The sequence below is a fragment of the Rhinichthys klamathensis genome, unplaced genomic scaffold, assembly GCF_029890125.1.
Source record: "Rhinichthys klamathensis goyatoka isolate OS25496 unplaced genomic scaffold, OSU_Roscu_1.1 h1tg000076l_1, whole genome shotgun sequence".
NCBI classification, from domain to species: domain Eukaryota; kingdom Metazoa; phylum Chordata; class Actinopteri; order Cypriniformes; family Leuciscidae; genus Rhinichthys; species Rhinichthys klamathensis.
This window is the reverse complement of record NW_026606618.1, coordinates 1,816,868-1,841,576: the sequence shown is the minus strand read 5'-3', so window position 1 is coordinate 1,841,576 and position 24,709 is coordinate 1,816,868. Positions and strand designations below refer to the sequence as shown.

The 24,709-nt window shown below is 37.2% G+C and overlaps 2 protein-coding genes across 2 annotated transcripts in view; one reads left to right on the top strand and one right to left on the bottom strand.

The window, feature by feature from the left end:
* Positions 1-576: 576 nt before the first annotated feature.
* guca1g (guanylate cyclase activator 1g) lies at positions 577-4,373 on the bottom strand. The gene is made up of 4 exons (XM_056250769.1): positions 3,968-4,373; positions 3,640-3,789; positions 3,472-3,562; positions 577-983 (listed from the first exon to the last, which is right to left on the bottom strand). The coding sequence occupies exons 1-4, from the start codon at positions 4,163-4,165 to the stop codon at positions 862-864; spliced, it is 561 nt and encodes a 186-aa protein (XP_056106744.1). The 5' UTR covers positions 4,166-4,373; the 3' UTR covers positions 577-861.
* A 1,601-nt stretch (positions 4,374-5,974) lies between these two features.
* The window catches only part of zgc:101566 (Transmembrane protein 263-B-like), a 34,956-nt gene continuing 16,221 nt past the window's right edge, over positions 5,975-24,709 (top strand). The window contains exons 1-2 of the mRNA XM_056250873.1: positions 5,975-6,145; positions 6,988-7,081. Coding sequence (XP_056106848.1) covers positions 6,140-6,145; positions 6,988-7,081 — 100 coding nt within the window. The 5' untranslated portion in view covers positions 5,975-6,139. The remainder of the gene's footprint in view (positions 6,146-6,987; positions 7,082-24,709) is intronic.

The window sequence follows — 24,709 nt, the reverse complement described above, 5'->3', positions numbered from 1 at the left end:
AGTCTTGGGATCAGAAAGTCCCAGAAAAAAAAATCTAACAACCCCTACATCACCACATATTGTTTGGGAGGGTTTCAAGAAAAATTCTCCTCGCTCATCCAAAAACAAACTCCAGCATATTCAGTTGTCAGAAATGACTGGAACTTCAAAAGGGACTGGTCAGATGAAACTAAAAAAAGAGCTTTTTTGGCAGCAAACCCACCAGATGGGTTTTGGTTACACAGGGATAAAAAGTACCCCGTGCCCATGGTTAAATATACTGCTGGATCTTTAATGCTGTGGGTCTATTTTTTTGCTGGAGGTCCAGGACATCTTGTTCAGATACATGGCATCATGGATCCTAGCAAATACCAACAGATAAAAAATCTAAACTTGACGGCCTCTGCTAGAAATCTTATAATGGGTGCTTATAATGGGTAAAACAATGCAGATTTATTTTTACAGCCATCTTTGATCATATTTACCAGTGGTGCCAATAATGTATATATGTTTTTTTTACATAAAAAATTAATTGGTTTAAATTGACTATGGAACCTAGTTATTATAGTTCCATCTATGAACACACGATTCATGCTCCTTAAACTAATTTTTGGGTAATTATATCCATCCTTCATAAGAATACCAGCATCATCACCACACTCAGAAGAGAATGTGACAGAACCCGCTTTTACACATGCAGACTGTTTGAACATCAATGTGATCAATGTATGATGAGGCACGTATTCGCTCGTGACAGAAGGCAAATATTTTCTGACCTCTATACCAGGTCTCTCTCATTTGCAGACCTCAACATTTGAAAGATTGTAAAAGGGCAAGCAGGTTTTGGCCCGTGGGCCTTGACCTTAGATTGTGGATGAAAACTCATGAATCTTTCCCCCATTTTTCCCTGAACCAACCCCGTGCATTAGTGTCCAGTTTTAGGAGGTCCATAATCCAGGCATCTTTTTGTGCCCCTTCCATGAACTCTGATAGGGATATGTGACCTGTGGATGAAGAGGAAGACTGTTTTTAATTCATTCTTTCATCATCCGCTCCCTCCACTGACAGGCTTATTTTAGCAACAGTCTAAGCCTACACATATTTAGGCTGCCACACACGGGATTATTATATAAGGTTGTTTATTCATCCATGTGCTCCTGTGGATCTTTAGAAAGTAAACATAATTTTCACACACTCATGAGTTTAATTTGTCAAGTTGCATCAGTGTCCAAATAGATTTCAGACATTTTCCTCAAGCAACAAATATAATTTCCATCACAACTCAAATGATGTAGGCCTATTGTGTGTATTCTGTATTCTGTGGAAACGACACATATATGATATGTATATATGATATATGAAATGATATATATAGTGTGTAAAAAATGATTTTTCAAAGTCGTAAATAAATGTTTTACAAGAAACAACTTTTTGTACCATTACTATTTACAATTTCACTTTTAATTCAATGTGTTACTTGAAGTATACAGCAATTTTTTCTATATGCATATCCTATATATAATGATTTCATAATTACATTTCCCAGACCATTGTAAAATCTTCATTTAACAAAAAGGACAAAGTAAGTAAAAACGACCCCCAGGACATAAAAGTACTCATAGTTGAAGATAACAAGGTTGAAGGTTATTGGTTTGATAAGCAACAATCTGATTGAAACTTTAATAAAAAATCTTAATGTATACAGTGATATACAATGACAACATTATGCCGTCAGTTTGGGGAAGGTCCTTTCTATTCTAGCATCACAATGCACTTTTGCTTGAAGCAATGCCCGTAGGGAAATTATTTACTGAGTTTGGTCAGTTTGGAAGTTTGGAAGACCTTGACAGGCCTTCGCAAAGCCCAGACCTGAATCCCAATAAACACCTTTGAGATTAACTGGAATGCTGACTGTGAGCCAGACCCCAACACCCAACATTAGTCCCTGACTTCACTGATGTTCTTGAATGGAAGCAAATCGCAACAGACATGTTACAACATCTAGTGGAAAGCCTTCCCAGAAAAGTGAATGCCTACCCTTACAAAATACAAATTATGTGATATGTATTGCATAATACATTTCCACTTGGGAAACTAGTGCTTTTCAATATACTGCAATATTTGCATTGACCATGTATGGATTCATATATATCCATATAATACATATATAATATGTATATAAATCTAAAAAATATCCAATTAAGACAAAAACTGCACTACATCTGCTATAAACAGCTATACATTTGATTAAAACATTCAATTGATTTCACTTTTATGAGTTAACATATGGGTTCATATAAAGATATTTTATCTCACTTTATTGTTTGCACAGTTACACATTTGATATATGAAAATATGTATTTACTGAAAACAAATATACATTTTTTTGAATATTTGGACAATTGGATGTCTTGTTAAAATCATGGCAACATGGTGGGCGAATTAGATATTATATGTATATATATATATATATATATATATATATACACACATATATATATATATATATCAATATATATTTTTCTCATAATTGTGTACATATATTTGCACATACATGTTCCCATTTAAATGTGAATATATATATATATATATATATATATATATATATATGTTCAAATATACTTATGTACACACAGTACCATATTTTATGACATGTAAGTGTATTATTGAATATAAAATTACATATAATATGATTTATAAGCAAACATATTGTCACATATTTTTCAATATATTAAAAGTGGCAATACCTTGTGTATTATTATTGTAATATATTAAGACAATATATTATTCTGTTCATTTTCAATATACATTAAATAATGTAATATATTGATCTTTCATATATAAGGAAAATATTTTCTTTGCGTAAATTAATGGCTTGAAATAGAATGCTGAACAAGTTTTTAGGTGTGCTGTTTGAATGTTTACATACTTTTGGCAACATGTTCATCTGTCTACCACAAGATAGTACATTTTTAGTCTTAAAAGTCCCCCTGCAGTCAAATCATCTTTGATAATCAAAATTACTTAGTTTTTTCCTGAGTAAATAATTTCTTTGTTACTTAAAATAGCTTGAATGGAACTCTACACTTTACATGGACACATGAATATGCAAATTAGTCCCGCCTCCAATCACTCACACCAGCTTCACTCTCATGTTGTTCCAAATCTGTACGAATTTCTTTCTTCTGTTGAACTTAAAAGAAGATATTTTGAAGAATGTTGGTAACCAAACAGTTGATGGACCCCATTGACTTCCATAGTATTTTTTTCCCTAATATGGAAGTCAATGGGGCACATCAACAGAAGAAAGAAACTCATACAGGTTTGGAACAACTTGAGGGTGAGTAAGTAATGACACAATTTTTATTTTTGGGTGAACTATTTCTTAAAGCATTTTAAAACACCATAGACATATAACCAACATTTAAAAACTTGATTTTAACCACAGGGGATCTTTAAATATTTATTTGAGGAAGGAAAAAATCCACTTACCATCTTTGTTTTCATCCAAAAGATCGAATATCCTGTCACAAATTTCACTAGGTGTCATGTTGATGTTGTTTTTCTTAAGTTGACAAATGATCTAGAAGGAAAAAGCGAGACGCATTTTAGGCAAGGAAATACTAAGATGACAATGGTGAGAATCAAGACCACTCTCACCCTTATAATACGTTTGACCTCTTGTTTGTCCAACTTTCCACTGTCATCTCTATCATAGACTTTAAAAGACCATTTCAATCTGTCCTCTAGGTTTCCTCTCAGAACCAGGTGGACAGCTGCTACAAATTCCATAAAGTCTATAACATCATCCTGCAAATGGACACAAATTCTCGGCTGATGAGCTGATCACATATGCACATAATCACAGCTTATGCATATAAATTGCTGCTTTGCAATCACTATTCAATTTTTAAGTAAATGTGCACTTGCATTTTAAAAGTTTTAAATAATGTTAAAAATACTTGACCTTTTAAACTCTTTCGCTTACCCTGTTTGTGTCGAAAGATTTGAAGAGCGTTTCCATGTACAAAGCCTCATCTTCCGATGTGCTCTGAACTCCGAAGATCTTGCGGAATTCATGAAGATGCAGGGCTCCACTTGGGCACTCTCTCATGAATCTGGTATAAAGAGGCTGGATATCTGATAGCTCCACTTCTTTATCTTTATCACTTTGAATTTGACCCATACTGAAGTCCAGTCTTTGTCCAAAATGTTGATCATCTGAAAATAGCCACAATAACCGAAGCGAAAGTGCCGCGCTGCATTCTCCTCACAGCTAAACTGACATAATCCACTTACAACTAGAAACGTGTTGTCTTACTATAAACGTACTGGTATTTTTGGAAGGACTAAATCTCATTTGCGCTTTGATCTGACGTGCAGAATCCACAGGGTGAAAGTTCACTAGCTAATATAACAGAAATCTAATATCGAGTCAGTTCTAAATGCCTTAAACTAATATATATATATATATGTATATATAATTCTTGTTGCATTACATAATTTGTTTTTACATCCTCTCGTCTGAGTCTTTCTAAATGATTAATAAATTCTCTTAAATAATTGATTTTTCACAAAGTCATGGCTGATTAAATAGGAGGGCCATTATACTCAATTACGCCAGTATCACAAAATGCCTTGCGTGACTAAAGTTAAACCCTGACCTATCACCTCACTCTTCTAGATTGCCTTTCTGTAAAACATATGGTTTCACTGGGGGGTTTAAAGGGCCAAACCATTCTTACTTTTACACTTTCTGAAGCCACTGTCCTAACAGGACCTTTTAATTACAGCGGTATATTATATAAATACAGCCTTTAACAGGTTAAGCTGAGTTTCTCAGTTCATAGCTGCGTTCAGACGAGAGGGAAGACGTTTGTGTTTTTTACATTGCCTTGCAAAAAAATGGCATTAAAACTGGAAAAGGACTTTACTGTTGACATCATAAATGAATTATTAGGATTTAGCTACTTTAATGCATGGCTTACAAAGAACATGCATACTTGAAAAGAAAAATTATGTGTCAGAATGAATTTAAATAAATAAATAAATACATATTTGGAGTATTTGTTGCTCTTGAAATTATATTGATTATTTATTTGTTTAAATCAGCATTAAGAAATAAGCAAACAAGGTTTTCTTTTTGAAAGACTGGTATTATATTATCATACGCCATATGGTAAGAGTAACATTATAATTTAGTATTTGCTAAACATGTCAAGTCCATTTATGCCCTCTTTCCACAATATTTATGAACACTGTTTTAATAGCAACGATTAATACCTTGCCCGGTGAACTTTGGCCTAGATGGAGAATCACATCAATTTCACTTCCGGTCAATAAAACTCAAATCGACCCCCGTTTCACCTCTCGTCTTCTTTTTGATGAGGTGATATATTATTGAGCAGCATGCAAGAGATGTTTGTCATGACTGAGAGTGGAAGGTTTCTCACCTGTCATTACTGGCAGCGTAATCCTACGCTTTGAATCCCCACAATCCCACACGTTCTTAACATTTTTATGTAGGGTAACATAAATAAAGCAGTGTAGCTAATATGCGTCATGGGAAAAACAAAACAAAAACTAATTTGGGTCTGAACAAATGTGCTATACTATGCTAACTATAGCATATACTGTATGGTGGTTGTGGCCTGGATAAATTTGACAAAACCACAAAAAGGAAGCCTTAAAAACGATTAAAGTTTTTCACATGTAAATTAAGTTAAATTGTATCTGCTCTGTTTTTGCAATTTTGTAATCATCCAAACAGAAAAAGGCCCCAAAAAGGTAAAATATGGCACACATAGGCTATATCGTACACTTACCTATGAAAGTAAAATCAGGCATAAAAATGTTGTTTTAGTCCCTAATCAAACATTTACTGTGGTATATTCAGTCAAAATAGCACAGTAACCAACCGCAGCTCTTCAGTCATTAAGTATAATCAACGCGCTGCTGCTGCCCCCTATCGACCGACAGCTCAACAGCATCCCCAAATTCCGTAAACATCCCCAACGTCACTTCCGCTTGCATTGAAAAACATTGCAAACGCTGTATTTATTTCGTATTAAGCGCTATTCCCATTTTATAGTCTTGTGCGTCTCCATCAATATTGAAGTGCAGAGACGTCCTTTCTAAACCTGTATTAATAGCCTCAGTTATGAAGGTGAGTGGAGGATTTTGTTTGTTTTGCGTTACAGTATTAAAGCCAAACCTGTTCTTACCTGATTCTGCACGAGCACAAACTGTTGAATTTTTTTAAATCAGAAGTATTTGCATGCGGGCTATTTTGTTACTCTGTCACTAAATGTGATTTAGTCGGATAAATGTTGTGTTATCTTGCTCTGATAATAGATAAACGGGGCAGCTGACAATGAGTCGATGCCTAAATAGGGTATAATATTTCATCAGCATGATAATGCAAAAACCACTGTATAAGCTATGCAGTATCACTTATTTAATTTTGCAACCATAAAGTTTATGATTTTAGCTGTGTAAGAGGGTGTAAAAGGGTTGTCAGGGAAGAGATGATGATGATGATGACGACGAAGATGATAATGATAATTGTTGTTATAATTGGGTCATTCATATCATGCAGTACCTTTGCACTCTATACTTTTTCAGATATAAATATACTTTATAATTTAAGGAAGTATTTATTTAAATGTGTATAGCAGACTTTCAGAAATAAACAAAATAATACTACAAAGCATCATAGATATCATCAAATCAACTTACTTATGATTGTACTGCTGTTTTCCTACTGAAATGATGAATTGACTTAACGTTACTGCTAAGTGATGTAATTTTTTCCTTATTTAGCAACTTGCCTCAATGTAACAAAGTTCACATGGAATTATAATTGTGGAAATTGCATTGTATCTTGATTTATATACTTGATGGAAACATGAAAATGTACTGCATAACATGAAGGATTCTGTTGTTGTTTACATTGTTTGTTTGTATTTCTGTATAACAGCATTAACGGTATAATCTTGTTAATTCAAGGGCCCGAGTGCAGAGACTGAGGTGATCGAGGAAGCACCTGCTGACCCTAATAATGAAGAACTTCCACCTTACCTGCGTGAAGAACCACCTGAGGGTAAGTTCAGCCTGATTATTTCTTAACATTTTGTTCTTAAATAGGAACCAATATGTAATTAAATTAATTTCTATGTGTGAAACATGTCCATAAACTTTTTTTAACCAACAAACAAGGTTTTAGTAAAAAAAAAAAAGAATTGTATATTATTTATTTAGCATTTAATGCTGATATGGCAAGGAAAAATAATCATGTATCAAAATAATCAAAAACAAAAAATGTATTTATTTAGGTCACTTCACATTAATGTCTAATGGAAAATGTATTTCCAATATGTATATTGTATACATCATGGAAATTGTATATTGGTATGTATATTGTTGGTCGTCTTCCTTTTTTTTAAATAATTTGAGTCACTTTTTTTGACTTCGCTGGTTCATTTTCTTGCTTGCTTTGTGGTGTAACAAATGGCATTTCAAAAGTGAAAATATTTAAAAATGCATTCTTTATTTTACAATTTCTAAAGGAAATCAAATGTATTTACAACAAAGAACAACAACAAAAAATTAATATACAATACCGTTCAAAAGTTTATTAATGGTATACAGTGTTTTTGAAAGAAATTTCTTATGCCCACCAATGCTGCATTTATTTGATAAAAATCCAGTAAACAGCAATATTGTAAAATATTTTTACAATGTAAAATAACTGTTTTCTATTTTAATATATTTAAAAATTAAATTAATTCCTGTGAATCAAAGCTGAATTTTCAGCATCATTACTCCAGTCTACAGTGTCACATGACCATCAGAAATCATTCTAATATGCTGATTTGCTGCTCAAGAAAAATGTCTTCTTATTATCAATGTTAAAACAGTTCTGTCGTCACAACTCGTGGAGTGTTTGGCATTGTAATGGATACAACAATGTTAATATGTTTGTTTGGTATTGGCGGAATAAATTATTTAGATGTTATTGCTGTTACTGTTGAGTATTGCTGCTGCAGAGAAAGTACGGGACTTGCTATTGCAAATACACACACGACACACTGCTGTGAGCAAGTCTGACATGCTGCTGCTGTACAATATAGCATACATTAATTACCCATGGAAGATCTATACAGGTGGAGCTGGGGAAGGCGGAGGGTTTCTGAAGCGTGCTGCAAACTGCTACAGCAAATGCTGACCAAGTGTTTTTAAAGGTTGAGCAGCGAGCTCATTGGCTACTGATACAGCAGGAACCAATCAGAATATAGGAATTTTCCTATAGAGAAAGATGTGATTGCAAACTGATTGAGTTAAGGATCGATCGATCAGCCTGCGTCAACTAGAGGTTTCATGAAAGAACTTTGTATTTGTGCCACTTAAAGGGACAGTGTACTTTTGTAGGTATTTTATTATCTAAAATCAATATTTTTATTCATAAATATGTCCTCAATGGTGTACAAATACCTCTGCCAATTATCTGACTTATCCTTGTAGACGAAGAATTTATTATCTTTATATACATGGCACGGGTTTCGTTTGTTCGTTGTGTCAAGTTGCAGTTTGTTTGAAATAACAAACCTGTTCACCCGAAGGAACACTCGACGAAGTGCTATTAGAAGACATCCTGCCATAGCTTTTTGGTACATAACGGCTACCGTAGATACAACACGCATTTGAAAAAGCTAGGCGCTGGAGAGCACAATTCGTTTAAATGCAAAATACAATTTCACCGCTAGATGGGAGAAATTCCTACACATTGTCCCTTTAATATTTTTGTTGAGAAAAACAAACATTTGAAATATAAATCTTTTGTAACAAAAGAAAAAAGTCCTATACTGTCACTTGATCAATTTAATGCATTCTTGCTGAATAAATGTATTAATTACAAAAAAGATTTACTGACCCAAGGTTTTGAACGGTAATGTATATTTGTTTTTGGAAAACGTAGTAAAATAGAGATATTTTAGAATAGAGAATTTAGATTAAAAACACATACACTGTAAAAAGTGATCAGTTGGCTTAACTTAAAAAAATAAGAAGAGGAAACCTTAAAATGATTAAGTATTAACGTAAGAATGGAACTTGACAATTCCACATGACTAAATTTGTTCAATTACGCATTCAGTTTTTGTACTTAATAATTTTAAGGCGAAGGGTTTCCTAACTTTTTTTAAGTTAAGTCAACTGATCACTTTTTAATCCTCAGGGAAATCTGGTTCATTTTTTCAAAGCAAATCCAGCCATCTGTTACCTTTGTAATGTTGTAGTAAAGTATAGTGATCTGCAGAGGGCCACACTGATCAACATAACGCAGGAAGATTTCAGCAGTGAAAAAATGCTGTTTGGAGTGTCAAATTGTACAAAGGTTTAAGTAAACTTAATTCCCGAATTCATTCATCTTTCCAAACCGCTTCCAGAAAGCCCTGCAGGTGCCCTCTGATACACACGGAGCTGCATCTGTAGTTAACAACAGCCACATACACTATATTAATGCCTTTCATTAAGAGCTAAAGATCTTTCAGTGACTGAACATGTTTAAGTTAAATTGGGCTTTTGTGCCCACACCGTGATCAATGTCCTCCCTTTGTTCTCTCTGCTATTTGATCCTTACGTCCAGGGACGGCACAAAGAAACAAAGCTCTCTTGTCTTGTCTCTTTATAAAAAGTCTATTCGAGGTGAAGGCTCTGATGCTGCTGCTTTGCCAGAAACAATCTCTTTAGTTTAAATGGCAGCATTATGTTGCTATAAATTGCTTTGGGATCCTCGGTGCCTGCTGCCCACCAGTGCATCACAGGTGATTGTGTAACAGCAAATGCCTGCCCTCTGGCTTTTTGGCTGCTGCCTCGGTGCGGATCCTGAAATAGTTTATAATATCGCTGCGATTTTCTCCATCTTTGTTGCTGAGAACTTGCATGGATTCAAGAATTCTCTCAGATATGGGCTGTGCATATTGAGCTGTTTGTTCTGATTTAGTGTGTTGATTTTGACGTATACAGAGCTATTTTGGGTGAATCAAACTGTCTATTTTAGTGGAATTGGCCATCACGATAACTGGCGTTTTATAAGAAATGAGTTTTGAGCTCGAGTACTGAAGTGCATTGAGCCTGTTCAGAAGGAGGGGAATTGTTTGAACCAGGCTTAATAAAACTGAGTAAATAGCAGAAGGGATTGAAGTACAAGCAGAATGATCCTAGTTCAGTATCTCAGTGACTTCACAAAGATCTGCTTAGGGTTTCAAAGCCCAGAATACCGCGTTCTGACTGGAATCCGTTTGCCGGCAGAGTTTGGTTGGTGTGAATGCGGACTGCACCCACTTTGCTCATGTGAACCCCTGTGTCATGAACAATTCAGTCCATTCACTCAATCCAGTCTGTCTAGGACCACAAAGTGATTCCATTCGCAAGAACCTTTAATGACTACTAAGAAATTAAGAATAGGTGTGTTTGACTTGAAGGGGTGATGCGCTGACCGATCGGTTTATGACATCAAAGTACCGCTTCAATATAAGTTTGTAAAAAATGATTATTAGCCTATATTTGTATATGCTATTTTGATAATCAATCTATCGATTATGTCCTCGATTAATCGGATTAAAAAAAGCCACATTTGATAAAATTGTGCTTTTTTAATCGGTTAATCGGGGGCATAATATATATGGACATAATATAAATCGTTCTCAAGTTTTGGATAACTTGTAAAACTGTAAAGTGATGTTTTCCGTGCACAGCGGGTAGACATGATTAATCGATAATCAGATTGGTAATTATAACTTTGTTGATTAAGTAATTTCTCTGACAGATTCAGTGAATTAATTCAGTGAGCAGGTTCAAACTACAAGTCCGAAGTCTTTTTGAATGATTAATTAAAAGAACTGGCTCTCTAGAGTAAATTTTTTGTGATTGAGAATATACTGCTTCCACTGGATGTTTTTGATTCACTAAAAAGAACTGGTTTAAGAGTCAGGTGTTGGTAAATTGGAAGAAAAAAAATCACCTAACCCCTCTTTTTTTTAATGTGTGTGTTTATTTTTTTGCAAGCTAACTGCTCAGCATATTAGCTTAGCATACTTTTAGCCGATACCCTAAACAAATGTTTTTTTGCACGCATTATGTTCATATGCATGATGTGTTTTTAGGCATTACAAGCGGATACCCATCCGAGCAGATTAAATTGTTGGTATAATCGCAAAAGTGAACCGATACTCATGACGTATGACTCCTGGTCACACTTATTATTCATTTTCCATATCTGAATGAATTGTCTTGGGAGAGCAGCTCACATTCTTCACATCTTTTGCAGGTGCTTTTCTGTTTGTGTGTAAAGTTTTGGTGGCAAGTCCAGTGTGAATAAAACATAAATGGTGAAGCTGTGGTAAACAGCCACTAGTACTTGCATTGATACTCATGTTGATAATGTGGTTCAATTGTTTTTCTTCTTATTGCTTATTGGATAATTGTTTATTTTGTTGATTGTCCATGTCTTTTATCAAGTGTGAGTGTTTACTTTGTGAATGTAAAATCCCTTGATAATTGTTTGCCTGATGAAGATCTTGTTTGCTCGAAACATTGCGATATATTCATGTTTTATGGAAGCAGATAAAGCAATGTGCTGTTTTTTTCACTTCTTTGTTAACGTGGTTCGGCCCAAAAGTACTTTGTGAAAAGAGTCCGGCAGTGGGAAGCGTCAAAACTCATTTCTTGCACGCTAGTCATCATGATATCATAGCAAAACCTGCCAGAACCAGGTATATGTCGTATCAAGCCAGTACGTTTTATTTCCCGAAGTGTCCCTGATGTTGTAGACATACAGAACGAGTCCCTCCAGGGCGTATGGTCGTCTGAGGTCAGACATAGTCACAGAGGATTTCAATTCAATTCAATTCAAATCACTTTATTCATCCCCAAGGGGCAATTCAAATGACACAAGGAATAGCATATCTTCAACTCCACACATCACATCATTACTAAAAATAAATAAATAAATAAAAAATAAGAGTAAAAGTGGATATGACTGTTCAGTCTATGGCATGTTTAGCGCAGTTCAAAGATTTGGGGGGCGGATGGTGACTTGGAGTTTAATAGCAGGACAGCCCTGGGGACAAAGGTCACCTTCCTCCTCTGGGTCCTACACACTTGACAGCGAAGTCTGCGCCTTGAGGGCAGCCACTCAAACGTAGAATGCATAGCATGGGATGGATCACGGATGATCCTACAGGCAGTCTTCAAGGTTCGCTGGTCACATAAGATGGGCAGAGCTCTCAGGGGGTGTCCAATAATTCTGGAACACACTTTAACAATTCGATGTAAACAGTTTCTATTATGAAGACTAATGGAGTAGAACCAACAAGTAAAGGAAAATGTTATCACACTTTCAATAAATGAGTAATAAAATATGGTTAAAATGTCCTTGTTTACATCAAATGATTTCAATTTCCTGAGCAGGTATTGCCGCTGATGGCATTTCTTCAGAATTTCCTCTGTATTAGATGAAAACTTCAGCTGATTGTCGAAAATAGTCCCAAGGTATTTATACTCCCCCACAAGCTCTACCTGCTTTCCCTGGATGAAAGTATTGACTGCCTCAGTCAGCTGTCTTTGCTTTGGTGAAAAGGTCACTATCATCTCTTTGGTTTTATCCAAGTTCATCTCTAAACAGGACTCTTCACACCACTTCACAAACTCCTGCAGAGCTGGACTATGACCATGGAGGGAACCCGAGAGCAGAGACAGGACGACTGTGTCATCTGCAAATTTTACAATATGACAGTTAGCTTGAGTAGACCTGCAGTCATCTGTGTAGAGGATGAAGAGGAGGGAAGAAAGGACACACCCTTGTGGCGAACCTGTTGACGTAATCCGAACTTCTGAGTAGGTGTCATTGACCAGAACCCTCTGTGTCCTGTTGGTCAGAAAGTCTATAATCCACAATATAAGTTGATGACTAAGGCGAAAGCGGTTAATAAGCTTCTCTGCCAGGATGTGTGGCTGCATGGTGTTGAATGCAGACGAAAAGTCAGCAAACAAAATCCTGGCTGTGGAGTTTGGAGTTTCCAGATGTTTATGGATATTGTCTAGGATGAAAATTTTTGCATCGTCGACCCCCCTGCCCACACTATATGCAAATTGAAGAGGATCCATCAATGGATCAGACACCTTGGTGATGTAATCCTTTATGAGTCTCTCCATGGCCTTCATTACCAGAGAGGTCAAGGCCACCGGCCTGAGGTCATTCAAGACTTTGGTGGTACTCTTCTTGGGTATTGGAATCACCGTGGAGTGCTTCCACAGCTGGGGGACTGTGCTGTTGTTAATAGAACACTGGAACAGGTATTGGAATACACCCCCCAATTGCTTAGCACAGTGCCTAAGGGTCCGCCCACAGATATTATCTGGGCCTGGCGCCTTATTTACTTTAGTCCTCTTAAAGGCGCCGATCACTTCTCCAGTTCCAATAGTGATACCACAGTCATCAGGATCGAGCGAAGAAATGAGCCTTTTGAGATCAGAGCTGTTATCTTTCTCAAATCTGGTGAAAAATATGTTCAGGTCATTAGATAGTGAGGTTGGGTTACAGCCTGCAACCTGAATGGACTTGTGACTGCAAGGACTGACGTTAACTGCTGCCATACTTTTAATGCCCTGCCATGCAGTACGGAGGTTGCCCTGGGCAAATGTGCTCTCCACCTTATTTTTGTATCTCAGTTTTGCATTTTTTATGGCACGTTTGACCTCTCTATTGACATCTTTCTTTTCTAGCTCCGAGCCGGTAAAGAAGACCCTCTTTTTTTTATTCAAAATCTCCTTTAGGTCCTTAGTCACCCAGGGTTTGTTGTTAGGAAAAATTGTCACCCTCTTAGTCGGTATAATACTATCCACACAGAAAGAGATATAAGAAGATACTGAGTCCACTTGCTCATTCAAGTCACTAGAAGAAGATGTCAGTATGGACCAGTCGGTGGTCTCAAAGCATCCTTGCAGCTCCTCAATGCTGTCGGCAGTCCACTGCTTAACGTCCTTTATTATTTTCTCTGACCTCTTTACAACTGGAAGGTATGCTGAGGCTAATAGAATGGCAAGGTGATCAGCAGAACCAAGAGGGGGCAAGGGGACAGCTTTATATCCATCTGACACTGATCCATAGCATTTATCCAGTGTCTTTCCTGAGCGGGTGGGACGATTGATATATTTATAAAAACCTTTAAGAGATCTGTCCATTGAGCAGTGATTAAAATCACCTAAAATAAATTTAGGGGCGTCTGGGGAGATAAGTTCAAGTTTATCTATTGTCTTCCTAATACATTCAATAGCTAAAGACTCATTAGCTCTGGGATGAATGTAAACTAAAATTAAAAAAAGTTGTGGAAATTCCCTCGGTAAATAAAAGGGACGTAGGGAAACAGCCAGCAATTCAATGTCAGTATTGCACAATTCTTCTCTAACAACAGTTGTCGTGCACCAGCTTTTGTTGACATACAAGCAGACACCGCCTCCCAATTGTTTGCCTGTAAGCATGGGATCTCGATCAAGACGTATAGGAGTTCCAAAGCCATCAATATGCAGTTTATCATTTGCATCATTCGCATTAAGCCATGTCTCAGTAAGTGCAAGAATAGATGCAGTCCGATATTCATACATATAATTGACATTGGCTTGCAGTTCGTCAGTTTTATTGCGCAAAGAACGCACATTGGCTAATATAATCGAGGGAAGTGCGCAATATTTATTTTTTCCCCTTTTAAGTCTAGCTCTAATTCCACCCTTCTTTCCTCGCTTTGTTACCTTCCTCCTGTGTGTGTTGTCTTTATCGTACTGATGTTCACGCTGGATCTCATCTGGAAGCCTCACAGAGAACGCAACTTCATGGGAGTAATAGTAGTGTTGCATTTGCAGGAGAATGTGCCTCGGGTATGTGATCCGCTGTCCATTCGGAGTGCATAATCCGTATGTGAAACAGGTGAAGAAATCCAGATAATACAGCAGAAATGCCATTAACCGCAGGAGAATTGAAATATCCATTCCTCTATTACTGGCTTTGTGAGTTAGCCGGCGTTGGTTAGCTCAAACAGCTGTTGCAGGTAGCAGCTAGCCTCCTCAGCTAACAGATAGGCATGGGAAAGCTTAGCATGGAGTGTCTTCGATTCACAAATTGGATTCACAGAGGATTTGGAGCGGAACCAGACAGGCTAGCCCACATGCTAATATTCATGTGGAAAAATACAGGCAAAATGGAGCTCTCCTCCCTGAGGCGTTCGCTCGCGCTGCTGCAGAGAGTGTACAGTTTACAGACCGTTTCTTCTGTTGATGCAACATTTGCACCTGATTTTTCTTCTCAAGCTTGTGCTGTTACCTCGTCTGTAAATGTCACATGTGAGGACAGAATGAAAGGCAGGGTGGTAGTTTTGAGCCAATTACGAGTGGCGAACGTATAGTTGTTTCACAATTATGTCCTTTGTGTGTTTTAGTGCGAGCAAGCGGCGGCGAAATTCAATCAAGGTTAGATTGTCAAGCCCTATCAGTGTGATTGCACTTTATTTTCTGAGTGAACAGGCTGGAACTGACGTAAACCTGAGAAACGCAATATGCCAGAAATTCAGTCTGTCAGCTAATTTGAGTTTCTGTTACTACTGTGTATCTGAAGCACATACTTACTGAGGCATTCATTTAGACATCAATACCCTGTCTAAGTGATGTTTATGTATGTCATTGGTTCTGTCGTTTACCCAAATGCGTAAAATATCAGCTAAATGACATTTTTGACAAAGTAATTACAGTACTACCTCGACTTTCATAGCCAGTTTTTAGCATATGATTGGTTAGGTTCACAAAATCACTGTTGAGGATTGATAACTGTTTATGAGTGATTTATTGTGAATCTCAAATTGTCTTGTAATACCTGTAACCATAGCAACCAGTAACTGTAGTGGATGTCCCTAAACACCGTGAATTGCTTCTTTAAGGATTTAATTTGTACTTCATCCTCAGAGGCATTACAGTTTGGTCCAATTCAGTCTTGTTTTGTTTTCTCTCACAATTATAATAATTTGCATTACCTTGTTGAGATTAATCATATATATACAATAATTAAAATAAGTACATCATTTATGATGACTTGAATGCTAGGTTAAAAAGATATGACTTTAACTTCGATTTAAACTCATATACAGAGGATGCAGATCTACGAAGACAGTCACCTCTCAACTTCAGTCTTGATCTTGAATGCATGGGACAGAGTATTATTATCTGTGGATCGCAAACATCTGAATGTCTTATTCAAGTTTAACAGATCGGGCAAATAAGAAGGCCATTTAAAACAAAGAACAAAAGTACATATATTAATTTAGCTGCACATTTTGTTGTTGTCTGTGGCGAGAAATGTGAGTTTGAATAGCATTTTTTGTATTAGTCACCGTGCTTGTGTAGACCTTCTGTTTGGGATTAGGAGAAAAGCATAATGTGCGAAGTCTGTGCTTATATTTCACAGATGTGACTGACAACCAGTTGACTGAAGTTCTATTTGTACAGCACAAATCAACCAATCTTGCTGTCAAAATTTGGTTTTGATTCCTCACTTTGGATATAGAACACAGTTGTCACCAAACTGTCTATGAACATACCAGTATTTAGCACTCCAGAAGCGACAACCTGTATTTTGTAGCCACACGTAGCCTTAATGCTAACCTCCTCAAATCAGCTGTAAACTCACAACCACACACCAGCAATCTTTCAAACCATCCTGTGCAATTACAGCTCAAGGTGTGCATTTACCTACGAGAGCAGCCGGAATTAAATCAATCGAGCCTTTACGTCGACAAGACAGAATCAAGTTAATAATAGCTAAAAATGATGTTTTATTGAGTTTGTGCACTTCTGTCCTGTTTGTTTGGAGCCGCGCTGCTGTTCCATCATCCTGACAGATCCAGTGCGCATGAGGGGCTCAATCTGATGTTGTGTAAAAGGATGATGGATGGACCATCAGCCGCACGTGGCTCCCGGTGCATCGTCCACCTGCGGTTCTGCCTCGCCGTTTTCATTAGGTCCCCGTAGCCGAAAACACAGATCAACATATGCGCTGATCAAAGAGCCCTGAACGGGATGATGGATCGGTTCGAGTGCAGAAAGAAGCTTGTGGTTTCGTGTTCACTCTTACGACTTGTTTTTCATTTTAAGTAATGTGTTTAATTAAAAATAGTGTGGTGTAGATGGATTACTTAAGAATTATCAGATGGTGTGGCACAAAAGAATTACAGCCTAGCTTTGAAGATAAATTGAATTCTTGGTAATTGGGTGTAGATTTTATACTGTGTCTAGTTATTGTTAAAACAGATTCTATTGAATAACTTTTATTCTATTGCCCATTTATGTAAGAGCACCTGGCTGGTAGAGTGGGTGGTGCCAATAGCATCACCAAATGGAAATTCAATGTAATGACATTTCAGTAAGGTTTTCTTCCTGGTTGGCCAACACCCCCCCCCCCCAAACTCACGCCATTGGTTGAGGCAACGTTACCAAGTTTTGATAGCATCACAGTCAGATTTCAGGGAAATAAACCTGTGAACTTGGTGTTCACACCATGAGCTATAACTATAAAGATAAGTATAGCGTTCTGTTTATTATAAGCACATGCTGCAGTTTTGACGTCTGCCGCTTTAAATGCTTTATTAGCTCTTTGAAGCAGAATGGATTCTGATTGGTATGTTTTTATTGTTTATGAGGTGGAAAAAAAGTAATTCCAATGATATCGTTCCTCTGTGCCGTTATCGTTCAAGTTTTTTGCAATTGTTTTAAATTTAGAATAATTTTTAAATATGTCGGGATCACTACAATAAGGTCTCATTCGTGGTCAATGAGCAATACATTTGTTACAGTATAGGCCTATTTATTAATATTTGTTAACATTAGTTAATAAAAATATAACTGTTCAGTGTTTGTTCATTGTTTGTGCATTAACTAATGTTAACAAATACAACTTTTGATTCTAATAATGTAGTAAATGTTGATATTAACATTAACTAATATTAATAAATGCTAGATGTATTGTTTGTTAACTAATGTAATTAACCAATGTTGATAAATGAAACCTTATTGTAAAGTGTTAACAATATGTTTTTATCGTCATGGTTAAGGTCCTTGAGTGAATGGGCATTTATTATAATTTGTTTTTTAAATGTAGTTTTTAATTTCCATTTTACTTTCAGTTTGTCTTGTCGATTTCTTTTTTTGTTAGTTGGACTGCATTTAGTTTATTGTTAATTTAACTTTTAAAATGTTTAACAACAGTTTCTCAAGTGTTATTTAGTGAATTTTTTGTTAAATACAGGTGGGTTGTAAAAGTTTTATAATAATTTATAGTAAATGATTTAAAATATTAATAATTATGTTTTATAACAATACCATGTATCCGAAAAAAAAAAAAAAATTATGGCCATTTTTATTTTGTTTTATTTTAAGATTTAAGAAAATATGTATTTTAGTTATAAAAAAAATGTTCCTCAGTTATGTTTTTATTTTGGTGAATGAAAATGTTTTAATTTAGTTTGTTTTAGTTTTAACCATAATATCATAATTACACTTCCTATTAATGGCTTACTTAGTTGTTTTTGTGTATCAAATGGATAGTTTACCCAAAAATTACACACACTTTTAAAGATATGTGGCCTTATTAGTTGTTTTTATTTCGCTTTTTTTCCCTCCTTGCCATGCGCTCTAAGCTCCTGCCCCTCAGCCTCTGAGCTTAATGGCCAGAGATGAATGGAACCTGTCCAGTATAACAAACCAGAAATTCATACCAACGAGGTAACAACACAAGCAAATAGATATTGTCAATTTACTTTTGGACAGTGGCTGTGGACAGCATCTGTAAATGTCGGCTCTCCATGCTTGTCTGATCACAGGGAGACATTTGTCACTTGAATGCTTTGTCACAAACCAAAGGAAAAGGGAAGCTGTCTGCTCATTAAATGCACCCTCATGCTGGGCCATCTCGCACACTCAAGAGCCAAACTCGAAAGCTATCAGGACTGATGCGCATCAGCTTTACAGTCCATTTCATTGGCTGTGCCCGAAATCGCCCCCATACCCTTAAATACGGCATTATTTGAGTGGATGGCCATTTGTAGTGGTGTCCAAAACCCTAGTGGACGTTATCGAGTATACTCATTCAATCCCATAATGCACCGCAATAACGAGTGTACAACCGATGTACACTCAACGGCTAGAGAATACCCATAATGCACTGTGAGAGTCACATGGCGAATTAATTCCCTCGTCTCTCCAGAAGATGACGCCCGCTGTTGATATGACGGCTACAGCGTAATATCATACAGGTAGAAATACCTTTTTAACTGAATGTTAAATTGTTTAATTAAGGTTTATATGTAGTTTCCATGACACATTTCAAGATAAATATTTTCATCATATACTGGAGCAGCCAGTTTGCTAAATTTCAAATGATTATTAAACCGCAAGCACACTCGGCACACTCAGTGTCCAAATTTGCTCTCTCATTTTATTCACTCCTTCAAGTGAACTTTAATGTAGAGAATCATGAATAAGGTTATAGGGGGCGATTTCAGACACAGTCAAATCTCTCACAGCCCAACCTGGAGCTTTCCTCTGAACTTTTTGCTCCATAGCCTTAAAAGATTTATCACTGCTTTTTTTTACAGTGCAATCTGAGAAAACAGGATTTTGTTTCCTATTTTGAAATAGAAGTTCAGTCTAGTACTATGTAAACATTTACACAGTCCAATCAGCCCATTTATAGCAACTAACCTGCAAAAACAAACGTTGACCAGTAGTTTGTATATATATATGTTTATGTATATGTATATGTGTATGTGTATGTGTGTATACACTCACCGGCCACTTTATTAGGTACCCCATGCTAGTAACGGTTTGGACCCCCTTTTGCCTTCAGAACTGCCTCAATTCTTCGTGGCATAGATTCAACAAGGTGCTGGAAGCATTCCTCAGGGAGTTTGGTCCATATTGACATGATGGCATCACACAGTTGCCGCAGATTTGTCGGCTGCACATCCATGATGCGAATCTCCCGTTCCACCACATCCCAAAGATGCTCTATTGGGTTGAGATCTGGTGACTGTGGAGGCCATTTTAGTACAGTGAACTCATTGTCATGTTCAAGAAACCAATTTGAAATGATTAGAGCTTTGTGACATGGTGGAAGTAGCCATCAGAGGATGGGTACATGGTGGCCATAAAGGGATGGACATGGTCAGAAACAATGCTCAGGTAGGCCGTGGCATTTAAACGATGCCCAATTGGCACTAAGGGGCCTAAAGTGTGCCAGGAAAACATCCCCCACACCATTACACCACCACCACCAGCCTGCACAGTGGTAACAAGGCATGATGGTTCCATGTTCTCATTCTGTTTACGCCAAATTCTGACTCTAACATCTGAATGTCTCAACAGAAATCGAGACTCATCAGACCAGGCAACATTTTTCCAGTCTTCAACTGTTCAATTTTGGTGAGCTCTTGCAAATTGTAGCCTCTTTTTCCTATTTGTAGTGGAGATGAGTGGTACCCGGTGGAGTCTTCTGCTGTTGTAGCCCATCCGCCTCAAGGTTGTGCGTGTTGTGGCTTCACAAATGCTTTGCTGCATACCTCGGTTGTAACGAGTGGTTATTTCAGTCACTGTTGCCCTTCTATCAGCTCGAACCAGTCTGGCCATTCTCCTCTGACCTCTGGCATCAACAAGGCATTTCCGCCCACAGAACTGCCGCTCACTGGATGTTTTTTCTTTTTCGGACCATTCTCTGTAAACCCTAGAGATGGTTGTGCGTGAAAATCCCAGTAGATTAGCAGTTTCTGAAATACTCAGACCAGCCCTTCTGGCACCAACAATCATGCCACGTTCAAAGTCACTCAAATCAACTTTCTTCCCCATACTGATGCTCGGTTTGAACTGCAGGAGATTGTCTTGACCATGTCTACATGCCTAAATGCACTGAGTTGCCGCCATGTGATTGGCTGCTTAGAAATTAAGTGTTAACGAGCAGTTGGACAGGTGTACCTAATAAAGTGGCCGGTGAGTGTATATATATATATATATATATATATATATATATATATATATATATATATATATCTCAGTAGTGATATGTTGAGAAATTGTCCTTTGAAATTGTGGCTGTAAGGAAACAGACCTTTTATGAAAATCATAATAATCATAAAAATGTTTTAATATCTAGCAATAGAGAAGGAATGAGAAAGGGAAAGGCAGAAATTTATCACATTCAAACAGTTTGAATTTAATTTAAGAAAGGCAAAGGGTGTCTCTGACCCGAATGTGACCATGCTTTTTACATCCAATTATTTCCTCTGCGATGACGAGCAGAAACAATTTTTTTTAAAGGGAACATAATGGTGGGTGAAATGACAGGTTGAGTGAATGCATCTCTCTCTCTCCACGGCTGTTTTCAAAGGACTGACAGTTGCTCTCCACCAACTCTTTGGCATAGAACAATGAAAAGCAGCAAGGAGCCGACTTGCCATCTGTAGTATGACTGGTAAATTATGACACTTCATTACAGCTTCCTCTTCCTCTCTCTCTCTCTCTCTCTCTCTCTCTCTCTCTCTCTCTCTCTCTCTCTCTCTCTCTCTCTCTCTCTCTCTCTCTCTCTCTCTCTCTCTCTCTCTCTCTCTCTCTCTCTCTCTCTCTCTCTCTCTCTCTCTCTCTCTCTCTCTCTCTCTCTCTCTCTCTCCTTCCCTCTCTCTATTTCTCTTTCTCACTTTCTCTGTTCTTTTCTTCACTAACTACCTCTCTGTCTTTGTGGTTTTTACTCATTTTCTCTAGTCTGTCTCTCTCAGTCTCTCTCTGACACCTATCCTCAAGCCCTGTGTTGCTTGTGGTAAATTGGGACACCACAAAGCTCATGGTTCAATTCAGCGCCCATTTTCTGACAAGTACACGGTCATTAATATGTGTTTCGTACAGTTCAGTGTCAATTGCTAGGTTGTTAGTTTCTATCCTAAGCCAAAAGAGCCTATCCACAAGTCTCTATGATATCCTGGTCCCAGTATCTCCATTTTTTATTTTTTTGGTCAATTTAATTGTCCACCAGGTCCAACTATTCTGTTCTTGCCATGAATTATTTGTTTGTTTATATATATATATATATTACACTCACCGGCCACTTTATTAGGTACACCTGTCCAACTGCTCGTTAACACTTAATTTCTAAGCAGCCAATCACATGGCGGCAATTCAGTGCATTTAGGCATGTAGACATGGTCAAGGCAATCTCCTGCAGTTCAAACCGAGCATCAGTATGGGGAAGAAAGGTGATTTGAGTGACTTTGAACGTGGCATGATTGTTGGTGCCAGAAGGGCTGGTCTGAGTATTTCAGAAACTGCTAATCTACTGGGATTTTCACACACAACCATCGCTAGGGTTTACAGAGAATGGTCCGAAAAAGAAAAAACATCCAGTGAGCGGCAGTTCTGTGGGCGGAAATGCCTTGTTGATGCCAGAGGTCAGAGGAGAATGGCCAGACTGGTTCGAGCTGATAGAAGGGCAACAGTGACTGAAATAACCTCTCGTTACAACCGAGGTATGCAGCAAAGCATTTGTGAAGCCACAACACGCACAACCTTGAGGCGGATGGGCTACAACAGCAGAAGACTCCACCGGGTACCACTCATCTCCACTACAAATAGGAAAAAGAGGCTACAATTTGCAAGAGCTCATCAAAATTGAACAGTTGAAGACTGGAAAAATGTTGCCTGGTCTGATGAGTCTCGATTTCTGTTGAGACATTCAGATGTTAGAGTCAGAATTTGGCGTAAACAGAATGAGAACATGGAACCATCATGCCTTGTTACCACTGTGCAGGCTGGTGGTGGTGGTGTAATGGTGTGGGGGATGTTTTCCTGGCACACTTTAGGCCCCTTAGTGCCAATTGGGCATCGTTTAAATGCCACGGCCTACCTGAGCATTGTTTCTGACCATGTCCATCCCTTTATGGCCACCATGTACCCATCCTCTGATGGCTACTTCCACCATGTCACAAAGCTCTAATCATTTCAAATTGGTTTCTTGAACATGACAATGAGTTCACTGTACTAAAATGGCCTCCACAGTCACCAGATCTCAACCCAATAGAGCATCTTTGGGATGTGGTGGAACGGGAGATTCGCATCATGGATGTGCAGCCGACAAATCTGCGGCAACTGTGTGATGCCATCATGTCAATATGGACCAAACTCCCTGAGGAATGCTTCCAGCACCTTGTTGAATCAATGCCACGAAGAATTGAGGCAGTTCTGAAGGCAAAAGGGGGTCCAACCCGTTACTAGCATGGGGTACCTAATAAAGTGGCCGGTGAGTGTGTGTATATATATATATATATATATATATATATATATATATATATATATATATATATATATATATATATAATCTCAACTTATAAATATTTTTTTTCATGTATTATTTTAAATTTTTTACTAGTGTCAATTTATTATAGTTATATACTTGTACTTGTAATTATATACTTGTGCTATATGTATAAACACTTGTGTAAAAAATAAAATATTAATAAATGTAAACTAATAAATGACACTTATGCATATATAAACATGATAAACATTTATTAATTTTTATAATTATATATTTTTATATCAGTAAATTTTCGATACAGAAAAAAGAAAGAAATGCCAGAGAAATTTCCTTGATTTAATTTTTTTAATTATATTTTTATTAAAACTAACATCATAAAGTATGATATTTTTTTACTTTGAGCAATGATGGAGCTATACTTGACTTTTCTTAGGAGCATATAAAACAAAACAGCTCCTTGGACAAAATATAATATTGTAGTAGTTATAAACAAAGGTTTATTTTAGTTCAGATTAACATTTTAGGGCTGCAATTGTATTCATAATGTCAAAATAAAACCGATGTAATGTTACTTGAAAGCATTATAGCCTACTATTCCTGCCAAACTTCCATGGTTACAGTCAGTAGTGTTACTACAGTAAATCCATGGTGAATGCTGCTGATCTGTGGACACTGGATAGTTCATTCATGGCACAATGTTTCTTCCTGGTTTCCACGTCAGCGCTGTTTGATCCGTTAATAACAGAGAAATGTGATTTTCTCACTAGATCTCGCAGCGATGTTATTACTTCAGTGGCGAATTCAAAAATTTTCTTAACTGGATTTCGCTGTGTTCGTAGTAACAGTGCTGAATGATGATTAAGATCGGCTCGCGCTGCATTGGTCCAAACTGATAAACGGTCCGTCAAACACAATAACGAGTGGCTCAGTTTCGTTCCGCTTACATTACATTTTCCATTTGATGTTGGGCAATGTTGTGGTCACGCCAGCGTCTCTTACATTATGAGCGTGCTTGCCACGCGCGACGCGCCTATATTTGAAATAACGAAATTTTGGTGGGCAGGAAAAATGGTCCAACGAACCGTTCGGTTCAAAAATGCATACCGAAAGCCTCGTACCGAACGGTTCAATACGAATACGTGTATCGTTACACCCCTTATATTTTATCATTTGTTTTAGTTTATAGATTGAAATGTACATTCAGCAAAGGACGAGTTAGATCTGTGTCAATGCAATTCCTTTATTTCCATGCAATCATGTTGGCACTTCATTCTAAGCTGCTTTTGATATTGAGACTCCTGGCATAAGCCAGAGAATAAAAAATGCGCCGGAACA

Bases quoted from the DNA above. Each gene is read 5' to 3' on its own strand.
- guca1g (XM_056250769.1), bottom strand. From the start codon at position 4,165: ATGGGTCAAATTCAAAGTGATAAAGATAAAGAAGTGGAGCTATCAGAT. The intron at 3,790-3,967 runs GTAAGCGAAAGA...GTCCATTTGCAG, and splicing joins AATCTTTCGACACAAACAGG to GATGATGTTATAGACTTTAT. The intron at 3,563-3,639 runs GTGAGAGTGGTC...TTTTCCTTCTAG, and splicing joins AGGTCAAACGTATTATAAGG to ATCATTTGTCAACTTAAGAA.